At 41.6% G+C, this 25181-nt stretch overlaps 1 protein-coding gene across 2 annotated transcripts in view; it reads left to right on the forward strand.

Annotated features, from left to right (window-relative positions):
- The window catches only part of DTNA (dystrobrevin alpha), a 274470-nt gene extending 252695 nt beyond the window's left edge, over nt 1-21775 (forward strand). Inside the window, exons 19-24 of one of the 2 annotated variants that reach the window (XM_024764509.1) lie at nt 6386-6545; nt 9029-9118; nt 10368-10536; nt 12995-13127; nt 15134-15182; nt 18113-21775. In XM_024764509.1, the coding sequence (XP_024620277.1) occupies nt 6386-6545; nt 9029-9118; nt 10368-10536; nt 12995-13127; nt 15134-15151 (570 nt within the window). In that variant the 3' untranslated portion in view covers nt 15152-15182; nt 18113-21775. The remainder of the gene's footprint in view (nt 1-6385; nt 6546-9028; nt 9119-10367; nt 10537-12994; nt 13128-15133; nt 15183-18112) is intronic. The other variant, XM_024764501.1, reaches the window with a different exon arrangement.
- The last annotated feature ends 3406 nt before the right edge of the window (nt 21776-25181 follow it).

A 25181-nucleotide genomic window follows, 5' to 3' on the forward strand; every position in this document is an offset into this window, starting at 1 on the left:
ACATCTTTGAAAGTCAGCCAGCAGTGGGTACTGCTGCCTAGGTACTTAAGGACCATTATTGGCAACACCCAGATGTCAGCAATGCGTTGTCTGGGTGGGGAGAGTGTTTGCGGGTCTTACTCATTTCTTTGCTTACATAGTCAAGCCTCTTTTCAAAAAGGACCCGAGGCAGCTTACAACTAGAGACATAAACAGTGACTTCATAAAATGGAAATAGAAAAATCGAAAACTGAAGAAGATGCAAATGTGCTAATCATAAGGGACGAGGGTGTCACTCTGAGCTTTCTAGCAGTGAGGCAAAAAAAAAGGAAAACATAATTGGTGGTTTTATCAGAACAGAAATGCCAGTTCTCAAGGGACCAAAGTTTCTGTTGGCATAAAATATAAAATGAAGTTTTCACTCAGAGCTTCGTAGAAGTAGTGAATAATAAAACAGACACACGCAGTAGATTTCGTGTGGCTGATTCTTAGACTGACCTTCAGTGAAAATTAAAGACAGAACCCCATATGTCCCAATCCTGCAGAGGCAGTTCTACAAGGAAATAAACAAATGCCATCCAAATTTATAGACTTCTCATGGTATAACATGATCTAAGGAGAGAATTTAGAAGTTTTAGTCTGGCATCTGCTTCTAAATTCTGTTTTTATTTATGAGCCTTTCCCCTTTGGCGACATTCTCTTTGTAAAATCAGATTTAAGACGCCACACACAACAAATTGTGCTTGATTTAATAACCTCTACTTGCTTTATCATAAGTCTGTGTGGTTCAATGTATTTTATTATACTGGTATATATAGTTCCTACTTACGCTGTTTCTTGTTAGAGGTAATGCATGAATTTATTCCCCTTGAGGAGAGAACATGAATTTTTTTTTAAATGGTGCCTGTAATATAATGATTATGGTATCATAAGCAATAAATTTTTTTTACAAACTTGAATCGAAATGATCCTACCCTCTTTCTTCTTTGTGTATTTGTAAGATTTATTGAAGGAACCATAAAAAGAACACTCATAAAAAGTTTAATAACAAAGGCGGCTGGGATATAATAACAGTGACAGCATGTTCCAGAGTTTCTGGTATCCTTCCAGTGCCAAATTCTATGACCTGGTCTAAAACCAAGTATCCTTTAGTTCAGAAGGTAGGGTCTCAATAATAATTTTCTAAGAAACATTACTGGAGCTAGACCTGAGTTATGGTGGTCCCAGCTCCTCACTTACCACTATAAGATCTTGAATAAGTCAGTTAACTTCCTAGCAATTTATTTCAAACATACCGATAATACATGGCTCACAGGGCTGTTGTATAGATTTTAAAAGATAACAAATGTGGAACCACTTTGTGAAACACTATATGCAAGTCAGATATAAGCATAAATGTATGTATATATGTATACACATACACAGGAGAACGTATAAACTTTTCTAATTTGGCCCACATTTTACACACATGCACACATACACACACTCGCTTCTCTTCCTTACATTAACTTGTTAGTTAATTGTCTCAATCAAGGGAAGAAAGTCACACATCATTTCAAATTCCATTTCCTGCTCCCATTCTCTTCTCTATTTACTACTGGATGGCCCAATTAACTCGGGAAATCATAGTCATTCAGGTTCCTACTTCTTCCAAATATATTATGGAACATGAACAGGCCAGAAATGACAGATTTTAACAGTTTAGGTTCACCTTCCATTATTTCCCCTGCTCATCCTCTCTTATGGGTTTTCTATGGAGTAGTGAAGCGATCAGAAATGAGGGCAGGTGGGGATCATTCACATCATAAATAATCAACTGCAATATTAGGACTAACATCTGTGTTCAAAAGCATACCTTCCCAGCCTCTGTCTCTCTTTCTCTTTCTCTCTCTCTCTCTCATACTTCTTTTAAATTAGGAGTTGTTTAATTAATTCTAGAAAAGTAAAAATTGCTTCTGTGCTTAAAAGCCTTAGAAAATGACGCTTTAGTTCACGATAAAGACTAAGCCCCTTTTATGACACTGGAGGCCCCCAAACCTGACTCCACCCCTTCTCAGCCTCATCCCAGTCCACTCCCCACAGAGAACCTGCTGCATCAACCCCACTGGCCTTCCCATTGTGTCTTCAGTACCCCTCACAATCCCCACGCCTTGCCCTTGATACTCCAAGCCCTGGAATGCTCTTCTCTCCCCCACCCCAGTACTTGCTCTTTTCTGCCTGGAAATCTCTGCTATAAGACCCAGGGCAAATGGTGCCGCCTGTCTGACCAGTCAGAATTAGTCATCTCATCTGTATCCCCACAAGAAGCCCTATGATGATAATCAGTCAGTGTGTACTGGAAGAAAGGATGAAGAGAGGGTTGAATGTAGCTAAACAGGCTGCTACGTAAAACCAGGCCTGACCGCACTGCATTCTCCCCCAAACCTGAGAGGCTGACTTTCGGGGGCAGGGTACCTGGGTGGGGGAGGGTCCATAGTACCACCTCCTCCTGTCTCATGGTCATCTGCTCTGCCATTTCTCCAGACAGTACTGGCTCCACAATTAGACATTAGGCACTTTCCTTGAAGCATTCCTCCTTTCTGATGCTGAGTGGAAACCCAAATACTTCCTGGAAAAAAATCGGAAAATTTATGGATCTTGTCAGACTTTTTAAAAATTGATACAACAGCAGGTTGAGTGGACTCAGAGAATGGAGGGTAGAAATGAATTTTTCATTTATTCTCTAGGAAGAGAACAATTTTAAATTTGCCAAGTATGATGTATGTTTTCCTTCTTCCATAAATCACCCCTCTTCTCGGGAATTTGAGATCTATATATTGATCTGCATGGACCATTGTCCCTTAAGTCTTTGCTCCATTAATCACCGGATAATTTCCAGGAAAGGACGTTCACAGAGATTATTCATTCTAACTCTTCTAAAGTTGTTAGCCGACAACCATGCTTCATGACCAGACCAGAGGCCACCATTCTATAGGGGCCACACCTGTGAAAATGAAACTCTGTGACATCTTCACTAATCTACCCCAAAGCCAAGAGGCAACTGCCATTCCCTAGTGGTCCTGCAAGAACAGCAGAAAGGAAGAACAGAGATGGTGTTCCCAGCAATGCCTACTATGCATCAAACTGTCCGGTGTCCTGACAAAGGGTGATGGGGCCCTGATCACCCAGGGAGCCAGGGTTCTACCCCCAAGTCTGGGTAAAGACTGGTCATGACTGGGGAGTTACAAATTGTAGGAAAGATGCAGTGAATCTTTACTTCAGCATAGAATCTTCCACCTAAATTCTTCATATAATCAGACTGCTTGAAGTTGCACCAGTCGGAGATTCATTTAGGAGTTGGTGGCTATTAGCCATTCACACATTGGTGTAATTTAGACTCCATCAATTGTTTTTCCCTTAACATGTAACCACAGTCCGTTATTTTTCTCTTAACGCAAGACCGCTGATGGGAGTTTTGAAGACAGGAAACAGGCAGAAAGGTGTAGGAAAAGTTGCCTTTGGAGACAAGGTGTTAAGCAAGAAGAGGTGGGGCCGGTGCGGTACCCAAAGGGGAGGGGGGAACCCCACAAGCACCCTATACTGCAGAGCCTGGTGGCACAGGTATGAGCAGGGCTGGCGTATACTACAGCCCCAGCACAGCCGTCAAATATTGAAAAGCAGGCCCACAGCCCCATATCTGAAATCACTGGGTCCAGAGATGCTCCGGAACTCAGAATCTTTGAGGCTTTAGAAATGCAATCCAGTGCAGACACCACATAAGTAGCCTCACATTAATTATGAAACAACATGTGTTGCCCATTGGATTTCACATTTGCAGATAAGAGACTGTGGACCTGTATTTCTGTACTGGCTGATAACCAGCCTGAAGGTTGCTTGCCCCACCCTGGGCACTGACCCAGTAACTAGAAGGTACTGCCTGGCCCAGCAGAAAGCCCTAGGCCACTGCTCCGTCACCACTCCCTAGTGAGTCTGTGTCCTACGCCTTCTGAATCTTCAGGTTGTTAGTGAAGGTATATTATGAGACATAGATGGAAATATGTGACGGTTGGTCACAGTGCCCACAATTCTGAGGAGTAGCTGTGGTGCCCTGGGGAAGCCCTGGCCTTGTAGCCTAAAGTCGGGGGATCCATTTTATCTCTGTCCTTCACTAGCTCAGAGACCTTGGGTAACTATCACCTCTGATCCTAGCTTGCTAACCTGAAAAATGAGAGTAATAATACCTCTGTATGGTTGTTGAGAGGATTAAGTGAAGTAGATGGGATTCAAATGCTTTCTAGTCTGCCAATTGCTATTCAGATATAAGCTACTATCATTCCTAGCACTGATTAGTGGGAGAATAAAACAAAACTAGGTATGTAAATGTGCTTTAGAGACTGTAAATTACATACAAAAATGGAGTTTTATCATTATTGAGAATCTCCTATCACAGAAGAGGATCTGGCTTCCAGGGTTGAGAAGGTAAGCCACCCTGTGTAGCCAAAAGGAGCCTTCTTCCTTCAACCCCTCCGTCCAACTTCCCATCATCACCAGTCCCTCCTCCCAGCTGCACCTGGTTCCTTGGTAAAAAGATCAGATGAGAAAGGGCAAGGAGCTCTGCTGAGGAGCCTGTCTTGAAAAGGATGTGCAGGACGGGTTGCCAGGGAGAGGCACTTGATCTCAGGGTACCTAACCAACACCTGTCTCCCTTGAAGGATCCGTCACCAGCAATAGCCCATCCAGGTCCCCCCACTCGAGGGCAGGCCCCAGCTCGGACACTCTAGCTCCATCTCCTGGGCAATTCTTTTCACCTCTCTGAGCATTGTGGTCCATAACCGCACACTTAGCATAATGGGACCTACTTCAGTGGGTCATGGAGAGAAACCCATGAGGATGTACATGAGAACCTTGTGTACATGGCAAAGCATGACTCAAACATGAGGTCACTTATTGGTGTGGGAAGCAAGGAAATGCCCAGGTACCTCAGAAGCAGAGGTTTCGTGGTAATGACATTGAGCTGCCCAAGTTTGCTGGGGGAAACCAGACCCATCCTCGAGCAGGCTGGGGCAAGGGGCTGCAAAGCATCACAAGCAGGCAATCTTCTCTTCCTTGGGCCCGACAGGCCACTCCAAGGTACTGTTGTGAGTGAGAGTGGAATCCTCAGCGCCTCGAGCATCACATGAGTTATTTTCTGTTTTGCTTCGTTTTTAATTCGGGATTTTTCTCAATTTATAGATTTGACTTTTATGTGTGATGCTGAGCCCTGGAAAGCTAACAGCATGGCATTTTACAACACTGATGTTGTGTGTTTTAACTGCAAGTAGCTGAACCCACAGCAAAGACCTAAATCGAATATTCCAGAGCACGGCTCTGGTGGTGCATGTCTGGGGTTTGAATGGGGTGATGATGAATCTCTGGGCCTTGCTGTGGAAGAGTCCTCACTCTCCCTGGCCAGACCCAGTGGACTGGAGTGGAATTTATGTGAATACCTAATCTGTTATATATGCACTTCTTACATTTTCTTATTCGTGCTGACTTTACTTCCTTTGTAAACTAATTATTAAAACAGGAAATGTTTCCAAGAGACCTTATTTTAGAACCAAGACTGTGAAATTCAAGGTTTGACAGCCTCAGAATTATTTCATGGCAAGGGCTGAAATGAGGAGATAAATGGCTTTGAAGTTGTTTTCTCCTTTTTTCTTTACTCATTTTAAAATTCCACTGTTCTTGCTGCCAGAATACTGCTTTTTCATAGGCAAGGAGGACAATTCCTACAGGAAACATTACCCAAAAATTAGAAACCAGTATTTCTTTTTTCTCTTCCCCATTTGAATCCCTGAATCACAGAGCAATTCGACAAAGACAACTTTTACTGTAAAACAGGGATTAAACAATTTACACTTCATTTGATTCTTTATTTGAGACTTAACATATGCAATATGGCATGACATGATTGGAACTATAAATTATCCTCTACAGATGATGCCAGGACAAGACAGGTTGAAAGTTTAGGAAGAATGTAAACCACATCCATCCCTAACAGTCTCCGAGTTTATATTTAAAACCTTCTCCTAATGTCTTTTTATTCTATATAGAGCTTCCTTCAAGGAGAACATAAACACACCTTGTAATTATCACTGCTTAACAGTAGCTTCATTACATGGGCAAACATCTCCTATATTACAGAACAATGAATGCAGTACTAATATTCTTAGCTTTCAGTTTGTAACCAAAAGTTCAGATCATGTACAGTAAGGTCCTAAATTATCTGCACCTGCAACTCAGGTTGAGCATTACCATCTTAATTACCTAGGATTTCCACCTACTTTGGAATTTCATTGTCACTGTCTTTAACATTTGACTGAGACACTGGGAAGGGCATTTGGCATCTTCTTGCGAAAACAATTAATGACTTGCATTGTCTCTCCAGACCCAGGGGGCAGGCTCTCCCCGCTCCTCCCCCAGCCACACCATCAGCAGGCCCATCCCCATGCCCGTCCGGTCAGCTTCCGCCTGCTCCACCCCAACCCACACGCCTCAGGACTCTCTCACAGGGGTAGGGGGAGACGTACAGGAGGCGTTTGCACAAAGTAAGTGGCTTTATTTGTGTGTGTGTGTTCTGCTTTTCTGTTGCAAATAAGTCGCCAAGGATTGCATGATCTAGAGTTACCAGAGCCTCACCGTGGATGCTCTAGTGTATTCCACAGTTCTTGTCGAAGCCGGGCCTGCAAGACTTTTTAGAAACTCCCTACGCTAATCTGTTCTTCCCTTCACCATCTTATCTTCTTTTGGCTTCTCTTGCCCTGCCCTGTTTTTTTATGAGCCTTTGCTCATTAAGGGAAGGGAAATCCTTTCAGCAATATTCCAGGAAATCTTAAATGTAATCCATTTTAAAATTCCGAAAGATATTTCCTCCTTTCGTCTCTTTACATGAAAGCAAACTCAAGATTGAGAGTAAACAATCCCAGCTCTTTAGCACTGAGGCGATCAAGAAGGATGCTCAGTCATTTTCCAGATGGCTTAAAGAGTTGAATCATTGCCTCTGTGTATGGGGCTGCGAGGCTAGCTCTCCATAGTCAATAGAAGAGGGCAAAGGGGGATGTGAGATGACAAACAGCAACAAACAGCATTCTCCCACCGCTGCCTCTTCTGCTTATGTACTGCGGAGTGTCGCGGTGGGAGTGGGGTCCCAAAGCAAGTGATCTTATTCATTTGGAAATATTTTAACACTCTATAAAACTTTTTTTTGTCATCACTTTTTAAATTTGTAGAAAATTAGAAAAAAAGAAATCCTCCTGCCGACCCTCAGCCTGCCAATCTCATTCCTAGAAGTAAACACTATTAACAGCTTGGCCCTTCTCAACGTTTCATTTATGTATAAATATCTATGTTTAAGTTTGCTTTTATGGACATATACTCTTCTTTTTTCACACAAATTCGATCATGCATTGCATTTTGGTCTGCAATCTGCATCTCCCTTGAATTAGCGGTATATGGTGGCCATCCTCCCAGGTCCTCACGTGTAGATCTAAGGAAAAGAGCGACATATTCGACTACTAGTTTTAAGACAAAAAGAAACATAAACAGTTAAAAGACAAAAGAATAGACTTGAGGAAACATTTCCAGCATATGTAGCAATCAAATTTCATAATTTCAGTTATACATTAAAGCACACACAGCTCAGTCAGAAAAAGACACTCCCAAAACAAAAATAGGTGAAGGATAGGAACCGACAGAAGAACAAATAGCCAGTAAAGATGTTCAATGTCACAAATAGTTGTAGAAATACAAATTTTAATCAAAATCACCTTTTGCCCAGCAGATTCAAAAACAATTGTTTAACATCAGTAATATCCAGGGAGACTGAGGAAAAAGATGCTCTCATCCACTGTTTATAGGGGATAAAAGCTTACATTTTGAAGGGAGAGCATGATGTATTTTCTGTTCGAGGGAAAAAAGGAAGATCCATTACAGGGCGTTTTCTCCTGAAAAAGAAAATGATTAAAGTTGTACAAATATAAGTTATGCAAAATAATTTCCTTTATTTAATTTTTAGAGGGAAAACTGTCCTTTCCCTAAATCTTAAAGAAATTTACAGTATATTAAATCAGTTTGAATTTCCTGTAATAATTATTGTTTTATCTAACTACTTTGATTTCTTAAATTTACATGTGTTTATTATTTTACTTATTTAGTTTTACTTACTAAGAAATCACAATGAAATGTGACCTATCTAAGCAGCCCCAGCTCATCCTGCATAAATTCATCTGTAAGTCAGGTATTTGGAATCTTGAGTCTTTTTTCCAAAGATATTATGAATTTGGCCCTCTGTTCTACATCCATCTTGCCCCACTCCCAGTCCAGCCCACGAATACCCTTTTAACCCTTAGTGGGATGGAAACCTCATAATAATCTTCCTCTACCATAGAGAAACATGGTCTAAGTTCCAGTTCAGGGTACCAGGCATACATCTTCTGCCCACGTCTTGGCAGCAGGAGCAAGAATCCTCACCCCTTTTCCAAACTCTGGGGACACACAGTGCACAGGGTTCCCATTCCCAAGGGGTACCTGAAATGATAGGGGGAGCTCGGGGAGCCCTGATGGGAGACAGAGGCTATGGTGATGGAGATCAGAATCTGATGTGCTCAGCCACCAGGTAAGGGCTGAAACAGTAGCAGCTGCTGGGAAGGCACAGCTCTCGTGGCAAAACCAGACTTTTCATCTGTGAGGTGATTCTGAAGAAGGATGACCACACATGCTGGCTTACCTGGGATCATCCCAGTTTGTGCCAGGTCACCCAGTCTTGTTATTAATACCTTCCCTTTCACTTGTAAAATTGTCCCAATTTGGACAATAAAGTATATGAATCCCCGTCAGTTGCCATGTCTTCTTATATCAAAGGCCACTGGCCTGAACACAATGTATTTTTTTCAGGAAATGAACCAAAGCGCTTCTGAAAAGGAGAAGTCTTGGACGTTTTCTTGCTTTAGGATATCAATGGAAATGATAAACAGCATAAAAACTTGGGGCAAAGGAGAGCTTTGATTTTTTTTCATTATCATTCTTTCTTAAGGTTCAAGAAGAAATTTACGGAATGACTTACTAGTAGCAGCGGATTCGATCACTAACACCATGTCCTCTCTCGTGAAAGAGTTGAATTCCGGTGAGTCCCTGGTCCCGTCCCATTTGTCTTCTCATTGCAGAAGGACCCATAACTTCTGTTAGAGAGCTGCTCACTGTCAAGTATAAAAAGATTTTTTAAAGGTCTATGTGATATTTTGTTGGGATATTAGAATTTTTTAGTACCGTTTATACTTTGCTAATGAGAAGATCATGACTACATGCTCAATGCACAAAGTTTGAAAAATGCAGAAAAGAATAAATATTCAAATTGACTTATAAATACAGAATCCCAAGTTAGCCACTGTTAAATATATCATGACCCAAAGTGACATGATGCTAAAGTTATTTTATAGGGTCAAATGTCTTATTTACTAATTTAGACTTGTTCATTTGATGCATGGCTATTTGAAAGAGGCGAAACTGAAATTTACCTTTGCAACATCAGTAAAGAAAGATCTGCGAAGAAAATAAATAGCGTAAAATTGCAGCACTCTTCATCCTAATACTACTACACAGAGTTTTATAAACTTTAACAGCGTGAATATGCAAATAAATATCTTATCAGTTACTAATACATCTCGTCTATTCCTTAAAGCCCTCCTAGCAAGATATCTGTTTGAAAGGACTGTGGTCATATAGTTGAGATTACAACAACTATAAGAAAGAAAACTTCAATGTTAAAAAAAATCTGGATTTAGATTTCTTAAAACCTCTATAATTAGAATAAAGTAATGAAAAGTGTTGCTATTATCTTAGGTTAAGATTACCAAATAGGATAAAAATGACAGTAGTTAATACATCATGATTAATGGCATGTACTCACTGCCCTAGCAAATGATGACTAAAAATGTTATTCTCATTGTAGGCGTTTCAAGGACTATTACTTTATACTCTTATAATTTTTTGAAATATTAAGTGAATGTAATATTTTAGGTCGGTGTTTCCTAAATTAAAGTAATATTAAGCGAAAGTAACAACAGTTTTAATAAAGACTTTTATAGAGGAAAAAAACAGATGGCTTCAAGAATTAAGTCAGTTATTAAGACAAAGATTCCTTATAATATTATTGAGATAAAAAGACAATGCTGTATACTAACTGATTTTGTGGTAATTCATGTCAGTATCAATTCTCATTTTGAGAAAAAACGAACACATACTTGACTTACGTACAATAACTGGTCAGTGTTTTAATCAGCGTAGGTTGGTTATTGTTAAGCCTAGCCCTTTATTTGCCGATCGATCATAAAAAAATCTAGGTCATTCTTCACTTCTTCAATTGTACCTAATAGAGGCGGGGAGTGAAACTGAGAGTAACGTGGATTCTGAACTTGCACGGACTCATTTTGAAGATCTGGTCCCATCACCAACCTCTGAAAAGGCTTTTCTAGCTCAAATCCATGCCCGAAAACCCGGGTACCTTCACAGTGGAGCTACCCCAAGTGCCATGCGTGGCGACGTGTAAGTATCTTCTGCTTGGGGGTATTTTCTCAGTAACAGAACACTCTGCAGGGAGCACAGGAAAATAAAAACATGGTTGCTTACTTCTTTATTTTGGAAAGGAACGGTTCAGTTTCCTTTTCTGCCAGAAGAGGTAGAAGGGTGCTACATTTCAATTTGTCATTGTGACTTTTCCCCTTAACAATTTCCAGAGTATCAGTAACAAAATCCAACCAGTACTTATTGAGAGCCCGGCTTGCCCAAGGCACTGCGCTGATTGGATACAAAATAGTGTCAAAAATCTCTCCCACCCTCCCAGGACTCATAGAGGAGTTCAGGAGATAAATCATCCTATCTTTTGAATTTACTAGATTTGCTCTTAAGGGACCTGGTGATACTAGAGAGGTCTCTGTTCAAAGTGGGTGTAAACAGCATCATATACACACTTGTGACTGAAATAACTAAATGTATAAAGTCTCATTATAAAGAAGTCCAATTCGCTTGAATTATTGAATACGTATAAACCTGACCTTCAAAAGACATTTTGCAAAGATTTTTCACCCAATTAGGCTTCTGTAGCTTGACAGGAGCCAGCAGAATCACTCACGTAGCCACTAGAACTTCTGTGACGCTGGATCAGCTCAAAGCAGTCAGGCAGGGAAAACCAAAGCTGAGAAACAAAGGCAGAAAGCTAGGACAGACCTGCAGAGCCCAGCTTGGGAGGGAAAAGGGTAAAATGAAGGAAGTGAAGTAAGCGAAGTTCTGAGAAATGTGGGTAGGGCCTCACCCAAATTCTGGAAAAGAGAATTGATGAACAGTTCAAAAAAAAACTACAGAAGGGTGATGGCGCTTAATGTGAGAAGAACTGTAGATGAGTCTGCAAAAATAAACTGTCTGTTTTAAAGACCCAGAGAAGAAACTAACCAGAGGCCTTTCTGGTGTTTTGGCTGTCCATCCAAGCAGTGAGTAAAAGGCCAGTAATAATGGGGAATTATAAATAGACATGGCTTGAAAGCCAGCTGTGAAAAGGCAGAGCGTAAGATCAAAACAAAACAGTTATAATTTTATGTAGCAGGAAGCTGCTGCTTTTAATTTCAGTTTGCTTTCTTGAACTTTCCTCTATAATTTAGAATTATTTGATTTGTTTGTTATTCAAACTGGTGAATTAATTATCAGTTTAGTCTGATAAATACAAATCCATTTGATTTTTTTATAATTAAGCATTTACATGGTGGTTACCTAAAATTTTCTTGATCCAATCCTAAGGTCCAAAACTGTAACTAAGGCCACCCCATCTGCTGTCCCTGGTACACTGGTGGCAGGACCAGCTACAAACATGGCTGTGGGGCTTGGGAAGGGAAAGTTCATAGAGGCCTCGTAGACCTATTTAGGCTGACCCCAAACCTCTAAAAATAACGAGGACATGTCGTACAAATATAAATAAACATGAACATTGGCATTTAAGTTCCAACCCAGAAACTTCTACTTGACCACTCTTTTCACTTTAGGGGATATTTTAATATCTGTACTATCTAAACATGCACTGTGTTTTAGCGTGAGAATATTTTAGTCATATGATTTAGGTTGTGAATTTATGTTCAGTCCCAGGAAGAGCTTTATATATACTGGGATGAATAGATGGAGAGAGTCACACATTTAGTGAATGAGATCATTCTTGTCTATTTATTTCATAGTGGAATTGGACAATTTAAATGGATTTCTTTTTTTTTTTTTTTTTTTTTTTTTTTTGCGGTTTCCAGGGCCCAGCCGCTCTGCGGCATGTGGGATCTTCCCGGACTGGAGCATGAACCCGTGTCCCCTGCATCGGCAGGCGGACTCTCAACCACTGCACCACCAGGGAAGGCCGGATTTCTTAAGTTCAGAGCTAGTATAAATTTTGAAGATCAAGAGCTATGGGTTAGAGTATTAGTCTTCCTGACATCGATTAGCTGATCGGTGAGAGAGACTTGAGTCTACCACAGGAATAAAGCAGATGCGTGCACGATTCCTCTATACATGCATAAGACAAAGAGCGTTAAATTCTGAACAAATGTCCTAATCATTATTTCACTAGAGGGCTTACTTCCCTTATAGAAAGTGTTCTTGGATTCCATTTTTTTTAAGCCCCCAAACTGGAAAAACTATGTCCTCTCAAAGGATAAGCCTACCCTTTTTAAGAACGACAGACATTTAAAGGTCAGCTCATTCCTGTTAACCCTAGGAAAACATAGAGGACACCAGATTGCCATAGAAAAATTGTCTGTGAGAACACCTTGATCATATATTTCTCCAAACTTCCAAAGCTTTTTTAAATTTTTTTCATTATGTCAAAGAAGAGACAGAATTGAAGTGAATTGAAGCAAAGAAGTGAATTGAAGGACTAAATAAATGTGTGCCCAGAACTACAGCTAACACAGGAATTCCACTCATACTTTCCTTTAAGATTTGCTCCGAAACTCCCACTGTGGTTGATTCCCAGGGTTACAGAAGATGGGGACCCGTATGTGCGGCCAGAGGATGAGAACTATGAAGATGACTCTGTCCGGCAGCTGGAGAATGAGCTGAAGATGGAGGAATACCTGAAACAGAAGCTACAGGACGAAGCCTACCAGGTACCAAGAGCTGGCCCACATCCTTTACCACTCCTGCCCCAGTCCCTCAGTAGCTGGGTCTTTTACATTACTCCAAAATTCAGTGCCTTCTCCTTCCTTCCACACTCCCTTTCTGGAATATTCTGACTGAACTCCTTAGTCCATGAATTCTAGACAGGAAAAATGTTAAATACTTCTTATAGCTGTCGCTCACCATGAATTCCTATGAATTCTGAGTTGGAAAGTAAAAGAGGCCTTCCACATTAGTGGAAACATGGTGACTAACAGTCCATGATCCTCCAAAATCATTAGGAAAATACTTTTTAAGAAAAGATACAGTCGGCCCTCCATATCCACAGATTCAGAATCTGTGGATACTGAGGTTCAACTATAAGGGACTTGAGCATCTGTGGATGTTGGTATCTGCTGTGTGGGGATGTCCTGGAACTAATCCCCCATGGATACTGTAGGATGGCTGTCAGGGAACAAGGCTCAAGGAAATTGACTAAGCATGAATACACCTCCTCCCTTGAATCATTTGTCCTCAGCTTCCCTCACTGCCTGCCTTATATCAAATGTCAAGAAGTGAAAGAGTGACAAACCTCACCAAGAAATGTTAGGGGAACTGTAGGCCCACATTCAGCAGGGTATGGTTGGGCAGATTGTCATATGTACTGGAACATATTAATCCATCTGAGAAGTCACTGGACATAACACATGCAGTTGGGAATAAGTGCAATGAGCCACTCATCCTTAAGGGGATGCATTTTCCCCATGGAGATTGTTCTACTGCCATGTTTGTTTTTCTTGTATGTTTCCCTTCCCTGTGTCTTGTTGGGGTTCTGGGAGTTCAGGGGTATTTGGCTCTTTGAGACCTGCTGCCTCCCAGACCCCAGGGGTTATTTTATCATGTCAGGCTTTCTGTCCGATGGCCAGACAAGCTTTTTTCCACAGTCTTAGGTTGGCAGTAGCCCCCTCTTTCTCTATTAGTGAAGGAAAGAGAAGCAGAGAGAATAAATTATCTTCTCCTTCTCATATGTTTATAGATTGTTTGGAAATATCTTCCCAAGAAGAATAGAGCAAGAGGGAAGCCCACCAACCCCATCTTGACAGTATAACACAGAAGCTTTGCCTCTCTGGAATGTTCCATTAGCCTTTTCACTTTAACAGACACATTTCAGAAGCAACTACAATGTAGGCCTAGATAAACAAAACAAACAGTGACCAGATACGTAAAGCCATACTTTACTGCTACAGAAACAAACTTGCCTTGAGTGCAGACCATGGAGGACGCTCTTCCTTTGCGACTTCTATGGCCTATCCAAGGAAGGAAGTTAGTCTGGATGAAGCTCCAGGGTGTCCGTGGGAACTCTGAGGGATGGCATTCCTACTCGTATCTCAGTTGGCTCTTCTGCATAGCGGGAGAGAGAGAGGTGGTGAAATAATCAATATTCTGGTTCATGCTGTTAGAGGTGCCTATTAGACCTCCCTATTTGAGCCCATATCAGTTTCTGGATTTTGGTGACCACAGTAAATGAAATTCTAGATTTTTTTTAAAAAGAAAGTGAGTCATTTCATATAAGATATTAGATTTTTATTTATTTTAGTGACTTAGGAATTTAACCTGATATGACCAAAATGAAGGGAAATTCTATTAATAGCATCAGCTCCGATTGGAGTTCATGCCATCTCTGGTAGATGTTAAGCTCCTTCTCTCTCTCCTTTCCTTTCCACACCCAGTGACTTCAAGGGAAAGACAAAGAAAAGGGCTGAGAGATAACAGGCCTGTGTGTCCCCGCTCAAGATATATGCCCTGGAGAAGGTCAAAGTGGTTTTCCTTGACTGCTCTATGAGCATATGGTTGTTGGATGGGCCAGAAAGTTACTTTCATTGCTTGGACTCTCTCTCTCTATTTCTCTCCCTCTCTCTCTCTTTCTGCATGGCTTCCAACCAAATAATTCACCAGCTTGACTACATCACAGACATGACATGTCACCTTTCTTGTTTGTGTCCTTTGTCACCCACAGGTCAGCTTGCAAGGTTGAATGCAATATCCTTTTATCACTCTCCTCTCAAGTAAGTATCCTCTTATATAGGAGGAAACGTGGCCACTGTACACTGGATTCTGATAACTTGTAACCTATATTCACAATCACTCTCTCTTAGGTTTTCTCTATGATAAGATACCCTCCTTCCCAATCTATGAAGCATTTCATTATAATCCAGTGGAGATTTGGCAGGCAGCCTTGGGAGTTGACTTTTTACTCTATTAATTAGGAAAGTTGGCACAGAAATTTCAATAATACCAAAGATGCCCCAGAAATTCTTAGCTGTGAAGCCATAACACTGATCCATAACCGCATTCAAGTTTTCAGCCTCTCTAGCGTTTGAGAGAGAAAAGTCCAGGCTTGCTCAGCACTTGCAGAGATGAGTCAGCTCCTTAGTCCTGCTGTATTCAGGGCCCAAAAGATCAAAGTGTGTACCTTAATGAGTGAAAGCAAAAGCATGTGTTACTAAAGAAAACAAAAGAAGCAAAAACAGAGAGGAAACCTTCTGCAGCCTTATGGTTTTAGAACAGCGGATTCAAATCCATTGTGGAATTCAGCAAGATATAATTTAATTTCAGATATCATTTCTGTGGCCTGTGGTCCCCCAGCTTTGAGGATCTACCTAAATACATGGGAAATCCTCAGTAATTTTTTTAATGTAAAGAGAATAGCCCTTGATTGGCAGGATCACTTCACTGTAGTAGTCTGAAGCTTAAGCTCTGCACTCGAATAGACTGATTTCAAATATGAGTTCCATCAAATCTTAGCAGCATAATCTTTGACAAACTACTAGACTTCTCTGAGCCTCTGTTCCCTCTGTACAACATATATCACAATACCTACCTCATGGAGGAGTTGTACTCACTGAGATATAGCTTTTAAAGAGCTTAACATAGTGGCAGACGGACTGTCATTTTATTCTGAGCACACACATACATGCCTAGCACTATGCTCAGTGCTTTACAAGCAGTTCAGTCCCTGGGAGTGGCTATAATTATTATGTGAGTGTATGAGAGTCCCCGGGACTCAGAACCAGCTTGCTTGCTCTGATTGTGGAGATACGGCTGGGACTCAGCTTCGTACAATGACTCGATGTACCTTCAGCTACACCGTCCCATGAGACTTGATGGCTTCTCTGGCTCCAGCCAATGGCCATTTAGATGTCCCACATTACACTTCAAAGCTCATACACCTCTTACGGTCATCTGGATGCACGGTCCCAAGGACTTGTATCCACTTTAGTTCTACAGTCTTTTCCCACCCATGGAATAGTGCAGTTGATAGGAAACTCAACTCTGGCTGCTAACTTGAAAAGGCGATATATGTCTCCTAAATGACATATCAATTAGTAAAGAATACATTCTAGTTCAAGCACTACTGACCTCCTGTCTTGGTCCTCAGGTTAAGATTAAGCAAGTAAAAATTAAAGTGTAATTGTTATTATGAAATACATTTTTTGAGCTGTGAGGCCCTCTTGGTATAAAAGGGAGGATCTTATTGAGTGCGTCTTAGTCTGCCTCCCTTGGATTTGAGAATGCTACACCACATGTTCTCCTGATTCATGATAACTGCAGTGAAAAATTCCCAGGAGCTGTTTCTGAAAATATTCAGTCCAGTTATAACAAATCTAGTCCCAAAGGAGCAAGCCTTTTCCTTTCATAGCATTTTCTTTCTCTGAGCTCCAGCAATTTGATCATTTTTGTTCTGCACATTATTTAAACATCAGTAGGTAGTGCTTAGAAAAATATACTTTTCTAAAAGCCTAATGAAATGCCCTTGACATAAACCCAGATAAAAAATGGTATTTGGTTCTTGTCCATAAACGCCAGAGATTTCAGTACTCTGAAAGTTCTTAGGCCCTTTTTAAATCTTCTGTTGCCAATTTGGCAGTGAAAAGTTAAAACAGTTGTGGCCTCTGCTGCTTACTGCATCCTTACCTACCTAGCTGGCATCCCACAGAACTCTAAATATAAACCAGCCTGTCACTAAATCAGCAAATCAGACAAAATTCATTTAAGACCGGGTAGAACACTGTAGGAGCTAGTAGCTTTTCATCTTTGCACCTAGTTCTGCCCTACTGTAGTTTTTCTCGATGTAGCCAAGAAATACAGCTGAAATTGTAGAACAGTTCATCTGTTGAAATCTATTTGTTTGGGCTTTCTGGCTACACTACAAGACCAGAAATTATCCCAAAGTATATGCATCTCTTCTGCAAGGGTCCTAGAGCTGATTTCAGCAGCTCAGAGTCAATTAGGCATCCACCAAGCAGAGCCCTACGTGACTAAAGGGCAAAAGGTGAAACACCAGAGACATGGAAGACCCATCCTCTGTTCAAGAAGAGCCTTAGGCCTCTCTGAAGATAAACAGGCACTTACCAACACACTAACAAGAGTGAACAGAGTGAAACCTGACTTACTGCTTTTCAACTAGCCACATTAGAAGAAACAGTACACAGAAAGGTTAGCGCTCGAATTAGAGTCCACCAAAATCCCATTCTGGCCCATTGGGATCTTGGGTTGGTCCCTTTTCCATCCTTCTGGCCACACGGTACTCCACGTGCCTTGACCAGCCACATCCTAACTTGAGAAATTGGAGGGTTGGAAGAACAAAGTGGATTTTTAAAAAAATTAGCATGCCATTCGGATGGTGAGTCAGTGCTCTCATCTTCTTGTCCAAAGGACAGCACCAATATTTCTGTTTATGTGGCTTTAACCCTCCAGATGCCTCAGGTACCCACTAGGCAAGAGACTCAGCATGGAGGATTCTTGTCCTCTCTTCTTTCAGAAGGTGCAGTAGCCCACAGTGTCCCAGGACGTTCATTCCTGACTGTCAGAGGAAGAAAGTAGAGGGTGTGTGTGTGTGTGTGTTGAGGGGGAAGGGGTGATTCTAAGCTTCATAACCCTAATTTAGAGAGCAGTTACCATCTTTAAAAAAAAATTACACATTGCTTATTCCCAGGCAAGCTATAGTCAGACAGATGAAAGTAACATGAGAACTGGTGATGAAGGACAGAGCTGCACCCACCCCTACAGAGGAGAAGACGGCAGCCTGGCAGCAGCCTCACCTCACAGAAGAGAGGACCCACCACACGCAGCAGCTCCCAACAGACCCCTGCCCCTAAAGACGTGTTCTGCCGGCTATAGCGCAGCTAACTTTTTGTTCTCAGATTTGTAGTTCGTAGATGTGTGTTTTGAGAAGGAAAAAAAAAAAGACTTCTGTTCAAAGCTAACTTATCAGCTACATCTTCTGTAACATGTCTCATCCCTCAAAATAAAGACACGGGCTGAAATCCCGCGCTGCTGTTACTCACAACGGCAGTATTAACAAGCATCTTAAACCTTTGCACGTGATATTGAACCTGGTCAGTTTACAACGACAATATTAATACTGTTTATAGCTAGGAGTTTGATTTCTGAATTCTCTGAGATTTTAGCAAAACAATTGATTATATACACTGTACATTTTTTTTTTTCCACAGCAGTTGGAGAAAAACAACCACTTGCAATCACTCACTAAGCCCGAAGGACTTGGTTCCTGAGGGTACAGACTCAGAGCCCTAAAGCCAACAAGGGCCCTTGGCCTGCATGGTCTGCACTTGTCTCCAAGTCTCTGAGAGCAGAGGCTTGAACCAAACACACCAGGAGAATCCAGTCTTTGGGGCTTCTTTCCAACTTGGGGTTGTTTTCTTTCAAGATACTCTAACCAATCAGCCCTAGAGTTTAGTGTAAATACTTTTTTCCAAACAGAGATCATATTCCCCCCCCAAAAATAAAGGCAACATTCAAATTATATAGAATCTAGTTTTTAAAATCAGCACAGATCTTCTTAAAAACTGTGAACTCTGTTTTGAAATACTCGTTAGTAAAGCTGTTTATAAACCACAGGTGCCATAAGATCCCCCCCAATGGACTCAAGTTATCTCTGCTCTTCCACGGGCTGGTTCCTCTCGGTTTAGCTTTAGGGAGCATGTTTCTAACAGCACCGCTCATCCGCAAGTTCCCCTATCGGGTCGTTTGGACGCCTTTCAGCTTTAAATGTACAGGCTTAAAGTGCGCTTGCAAACGTTCGCCCTCCTCTTCTTTCTGAATGTGTATTGCCTTAGCTGGCTACCTGGTGTTCTGCATGCAGCCTCCTCTGGTCACATGAGAGGAAACAGGCTCCTCTAAGTGGAGTTGGGATTTTGCACTCCGTGAAAAACTAATGTGCAAAAGAGCTGACAAGGAAGGGAGCATGAATGACTCTGTCGATGGTCCTTTCTGAGGGCCCTCTTTGGGGAGCACTAAAGACCTCCCTTAGGGATTCTGGGGAAATGAAAAAATAATCTACTCGTTTCAATATTTGATGAAAGAAACATCCTACAACATAGTAGATACATTTTCCTTAAATTGGCAGCTTCCCTGGATTCTGTTTCTCCTTTAAGAGAAAGAAGAGAACATCATTTTAGAACAGTGGTTCTCACAGTGTGGTCCCTGGACCAGCAGCGTCAGTATCACCTGGGAATTTATTAGAGATGCAGATGCTTAGGCCCTAAGCCGGGCCTAAGGAATCAGACATTCTGGGGCTGGGGTCCAGTACTCTGTGTTTGAATAAACCGTCCAGGTGATTCTGATGCATGCCGAAGTTGGAGAACCACTGCTTTAGAATAAAGTTGTATGATAAAATCTCTGAAAAGGCCTTATTCAGGATAAGCAAGAAAGATTCTGAGTCAACCTCAAAGCTTCAGCTATTCGGTTTTGCTTCCAGGGCTGGCAAAAACCTGCCACCTCCCAGAGTCGGTAGTTGGTGGGTGCCCAGCTGAGAAGAGACATCCTGACATCTTCCAGCTTCCTTTCCAGAGAGTTCTAAGATGTTCATGCCTCTGCACTGGGTCAGAAACCATCTCCTTGGCTGCCCTGTGGAACAAAATCGCTTGCTTTGGGGATAGTAAAGCTCTTGGTTGGCATTAGCAAGGAGCCAGTCTGCCCACTGATGTACTTAATCATATTTCCCTCGGGAGAACCAGCCTGAAAAATGTCCCTGAGAACAGGCTGACACCAAAGGGACACAACCGCACAGTTCTCAGATTTCTTTGCACAGATGGATTTTATTGCGGATTTTGTTGGTATATCTTAATGTTCATCTCTTTTCCACTGCCCATCCTCTGTGAACCCGTGCCTCTCTAGATGGAGCAGGTGACCACTGGTGCCTCATACTCAGTACTTAAAACCACTACATCCCAGCTACCTACATGGCTGTCAGCTCTCAATCATAGCCGGGCAGTTCCCGAACTCAGAACCCTGACCCTGCAGGTGGTATTCAGCCGCCAACTGGACCGAGCTGACAGATGTTGTCATGTTGTGTTTCCACATCAAAACGTTTGTCTAAGGTTTGAACTGTTCTGCCAATAACCTTCCCCCGTCATAGCATTCATTGCCAACTCCATCACACAGTTGTCGAAACCATCGTACAAAGCCATTGCAAGGACTCTGGAAACTGCTGCCAATGACCAATTCCTGACTAACCAGCCACCTTTTCTTTCTCTTAGCTCCACGTCAGCACTGAGACCAGACTCAAGCACCCCTGTCCTGTAACCGAGACAAAATGGCGTGTGTTGTTCTGGGTTTTTGTGGTTTGCGGTGGGTTTCTTTCCTTGGCTCTCCAAATCTACTTTTGGGGCCTGTTCTAAGTGCAAACCCAGCAGGTGCCACCTGTCCTGTCCATTAGATCCAATTCCGTCTGGCGGGGGTTGTTTCTTTCTTGTTCCACGATGACTTGCACATCCACCTCCATTAGAGATGTTGGCCTATTAATGAGCACTGGTCTAACACAGCCAACCCTCCCCCACGGGGCCATGTAATGGAGGGAGGGAGGAGGGTGAAATCTACTGTAGGGGATTCAGGAATCAGTTGTGGTTGGTCAGGACGGAAGTCGGGGTAAATTTGGTTGGTCACAGGGAGATGTGCTGGAGATTGTGAAAAATGGATTCTCGAGTGATCTACTATAAGGCAGGGAAGGTTCATTTGTAAGTAGCGATGTGAACTGAACTACATAAGAGTGTGGCCTTTGTTGTGATATACTATGTATTTTCTTATATGCATGAGCCAGACTGTTGCCTCATAATTTAGCACTGATGTCTGCTTTTATTTTGATCATCTTTGTGCACCCTTATTAGTTCTTGGCTGTTAACTGTAGGTAGACGTTGTAAATCCGGCAGCCTTTGGTCGCTGCAATCACCTTGGTTCAATTCCGCACAAGGAGCCACAAACAAGAACTCCACCGTGTCCTCAGAAGAAAGGGCATTTTTACCTTTGAACCAAAAAGAGGGGGAAAAGAATCAGAAGTATCACATCCTGAGGCCAATTAACCATAAGACATTTTTAATTATGACTACTGTAATTTGACACCATTTGAAATAACCAATTCAGAGACACTAAAGATTTCACAACATTCATTGGTAGGTAACAAAACTACTATTGTATGAGTTTTTTGTATTGCTGTTAAGTATTGTTTTGTGTGTATGTGTGTGTGTTGGAACCTCCTGGGGACATGTTATATTTTGAAGTGATTAAACTATTTAATTGTGTGTCTATATTTTGGAATGGAATTATTTCTTCATTAAAAAATCTTTTTAAAAACACTATATCTTGTGTATTTTGTTCCTTTGTTTCAGTGAATTTCCTAAAGCAACATGAGGTTAGTCTGTTCTAAGGAGAAAGACCACAAGTAAGTATTTGCAGCATGAAGCATGGACCACGCATTGAGGATCAAGCAAATGAAGCCAAATACCTCACCTTTTCCTGCCTTTGGGGATGCAGGTTTTTTTTTTAATGAGATACTATTCTGCTGCTCACGGAAAGCCTTGTTGCAATCAACATAAACAATCCATACACCCTTGCCTTTCTTCTCTTCCTCTTCTTCTTTCTTCTTTCTTTTCTCCCCCAAATTCCAAATACTGGGAAAAAATAACATTTGTGTAATCCTTTACAACTTTAGAAAAAACGGCTTTATTTACATCTAATCCTCACAATATCCATTTGAGGAGTGCTTAGTCATCCAGAAATATAACCTAGGGAGCTGCCTATGTTCTGAAAAAATCTGCAGACAAGGCTGAGATGGGAAGAAGACTGGGCATGCCATCAAACAAGAAACAGAGGGAAAACAAGAAATTTCCCACTTCTGAGAAGATGGTGCTCTTTTCGGAGGAGTTTCTGAAATTAGGCTTCTCCCTCTATCCAGAGCTATGAAGACTTCCCCTCATCCCTGCTAGATCTGGCATTGGTCAAGACTAAGATTCATCCAAGGAGTTGTGCTCAATTCCTTGGTGTTGGTTTAATACTGCTGTCTTCTGGTTGCCTTAGCAACACATATCATAGTTCGCGAATTTTTTGTTCTAAACATTATCTGAGCTAGTAAAGGAGAACTGGGAGGCAATGGAAAGATGAAAAGAGATTTTCAGTATCAATTTTTTTTCTAAGACATCAGATCCTGAAGCAAGACTGTGATATACACCAAGAACCAGCACAGCCCAAAACATTCCCCTAAGGTTTCACTAGCATAGTCAGGAGTAATGGGGCAGGTCTGGTCGTCCAACACTGGAGCAGCTTACGGCAAGAACGTTTTCCTGGTTTCTAGCCAACTTGGGAACAATGGTCCTCTGAAAAACAAAATACTTTACACTCCTTTTAAAAATGCTGGCTTTCGGGCTTCCCTGGTGGCGCGGTGGTTGAGAGTCTGCCTGCCGATGCAGGGGAAGCAGGTTCGTACCCCGGTCTGGGAAGATCCCACGTGCCGCGGAGCGGCTGGGCCCGTGAATTGGGGAGTTAGTGCAAGAGAAAAGAGTAATATTTCCCCTCTACTGCAAAGAGATCCAAGAAGCCTCTTTGTTGTAGAAGGATTCAAATATTTTAACAGGATAATAAGAAGAGTATAATTTTACCAGAAAACCTAAACCAAAGCTAAGAAAAGATACTGAAAACCGCATGTAAAACATAACTTCCTAATTCTTACTGTCCACTACAAACGAGCATACTTGTTCAACAGCAAAGACGTTTTTCCAGCCATTGTACAGGTACTGTACATTGTACAGTACGTACAGGGTCTCTGTACATACTGTAAACATTGAGTGGTGTAAGGGACAGTCTTCAATTCTTTTCTTTTTCTAAAAAAGCACAAAGTCAGGAGGTGGAGAAAAGGGAACCCTCATACACTGTTGATGGGAATGTAAACTGGTGCAACCACTATGGAAAACATTAAGGAGGTTCCTTAAAAAACCAGAACTACCATATGACCCAGCAATTCCACTCCCGGGCATATAGCTGAAAAAAAACCAAAACATTAATTCGAAAAGATACATGCACCCCAAAGTTCATAGCAATACTATTTACAATAGCCAAGATATGGAAGCAACCTGAGTGTCCATCAACAGATGAATGGATAAAGATGTGGTATATATCTCTATATATACAATGGAATACTACTCAGCCATAAAAAAGAATGAGATTTTGCCATTGGCAGCAACATGGATGGACTTGGCATTATGCCAAGAGAGATAAGTCAGACAAAGACAAATACTGTATGATATCACTTACATGTGGAACCTAGAAAATACAACAAACTAGAGAATATAACAAAAAAGAAACAGACTCGCAAATATAGAGAACAAACTAGTAGTTACCAGTGAGGAGTGGGGGGAGGGCAATGTGGAGGTGTGGGCGGTACAGACTTTTGGGTATAAAATAGGCTACAAGGTATACTGTGCAACACAGGGAACATAGCCAATGCTTTGTAATAACTGTAAATGGAGTATAACCTTTAAAAACAAAATTTTAAGGGCAAAGTTGTTTTACTTAGCATAAAGCTAAATTGCAAATCTGTGATGGTGAATAGTATAAAACTAACAGAATTTATTCCAACACTGTAGCCTCATCCTGGCCTGGCCTGATGAAAGGATTAAGCTTTGTAAATAATTGCTCGGTTACTTGTCTTACCAGACTCCACGCTGGTGCTGAGCAGGGTCCGCATCCATGTAGAACATCACCGAACCCGATGCCTCGTACAAAGTAGTTGAGCAATAAATATAGAAGATATTGAAAAATAAGGAAGACACACCATTCCTCAGGCTACTCTCCTAAATATCAGTAGTCACAGCCAGGACTTTTAATGGAAGCTTTGGAAGAGGTGAAAGTCTATCTGGAATAGACTCTGGTAAGCACCGGAAGTAGGAAGTTGCGGGGCACACCTGTGCTCCACAGCCAGATAGAAGTGATGCTCGTTCTGAGAAGTGGAGACGCTGATTTGTATGTTGATCTCCGGGCTGCAAAAGACCTGATAACAGAGCCAGGACTCCTCTCAGAAAGTGAGTCAGCAGTTTGCCGGAGACTGACCCAGTTTTGCACTGAAAGCCAAGAGTCCTGAGAAATGCCTCAGTCCCAGTCAAATCAGAGGGACTGATCGCCCAAGAAAGCAAGCAAAGAGACACTCCAGCATCAGGCAGGAATAAGTCTCGGGTGAATTCTGCATGGTGAAGCAAGTAAGATATTCTCCTACAATGGGACATTTAGAGAACAGAAAATGCTTATTCTACCATGAAGGTACCTTTCTAGTCAAAAGTTTAATGTTTAGCAGGACTGCATTCTGATGCCCCTCCAGGATGATATTAGCTGCAGAATTCAGTAAAATGAGAACATCTGTGGATTTGTTCACTTTGGGGGTTTCTGAAATGAGATGACCTATGGATAAGACTTGTTCAAACATCTAGATGCTAAGGAGAACCTGCAAAAATCAAGTTGAATTTTGGCAAAGCTGATAGTGAGCTGCTTTTGTTTTTTTAAGGCACTGATTGACTTTGTGAATCCACATATTCTTGAGGCTACCTCAGAAATTTTGACCAGGTCATTAACTTGCCCTCCCATTTCTTTGAAGAGGGACATTTTTCAGTTCATCTAAGAGCAGAATCAAATTCTTTAGACATGAGATCAGAGGGAGGGGCCTAAGATAGCCCTGTTTTCGCCATTTCTTTGTTCTATCCTTTCTCTCCACTGTAATCTCA

The sequence above is a fragment of the Neophocaena asiaeorientalis genome, unplaced genomic scaffold (genome assembly GCF_003031525.2).
Source record: "Neophocaena asiaeorientalis asiaeorientalis breed wild unplaced genomic scaffold, Neophocaena_asiaeorientalis_V1.1 scaffold210, whole genome shotgun sequence".
Classification (NCBI taxonomy): domain Eukaryota; kingdom Metazoa; phylum Chordata; class Mammalia; order Artiodactyla; family Phocoenidae; genus Neophocaena; species Neophocaena asiaeorientalis.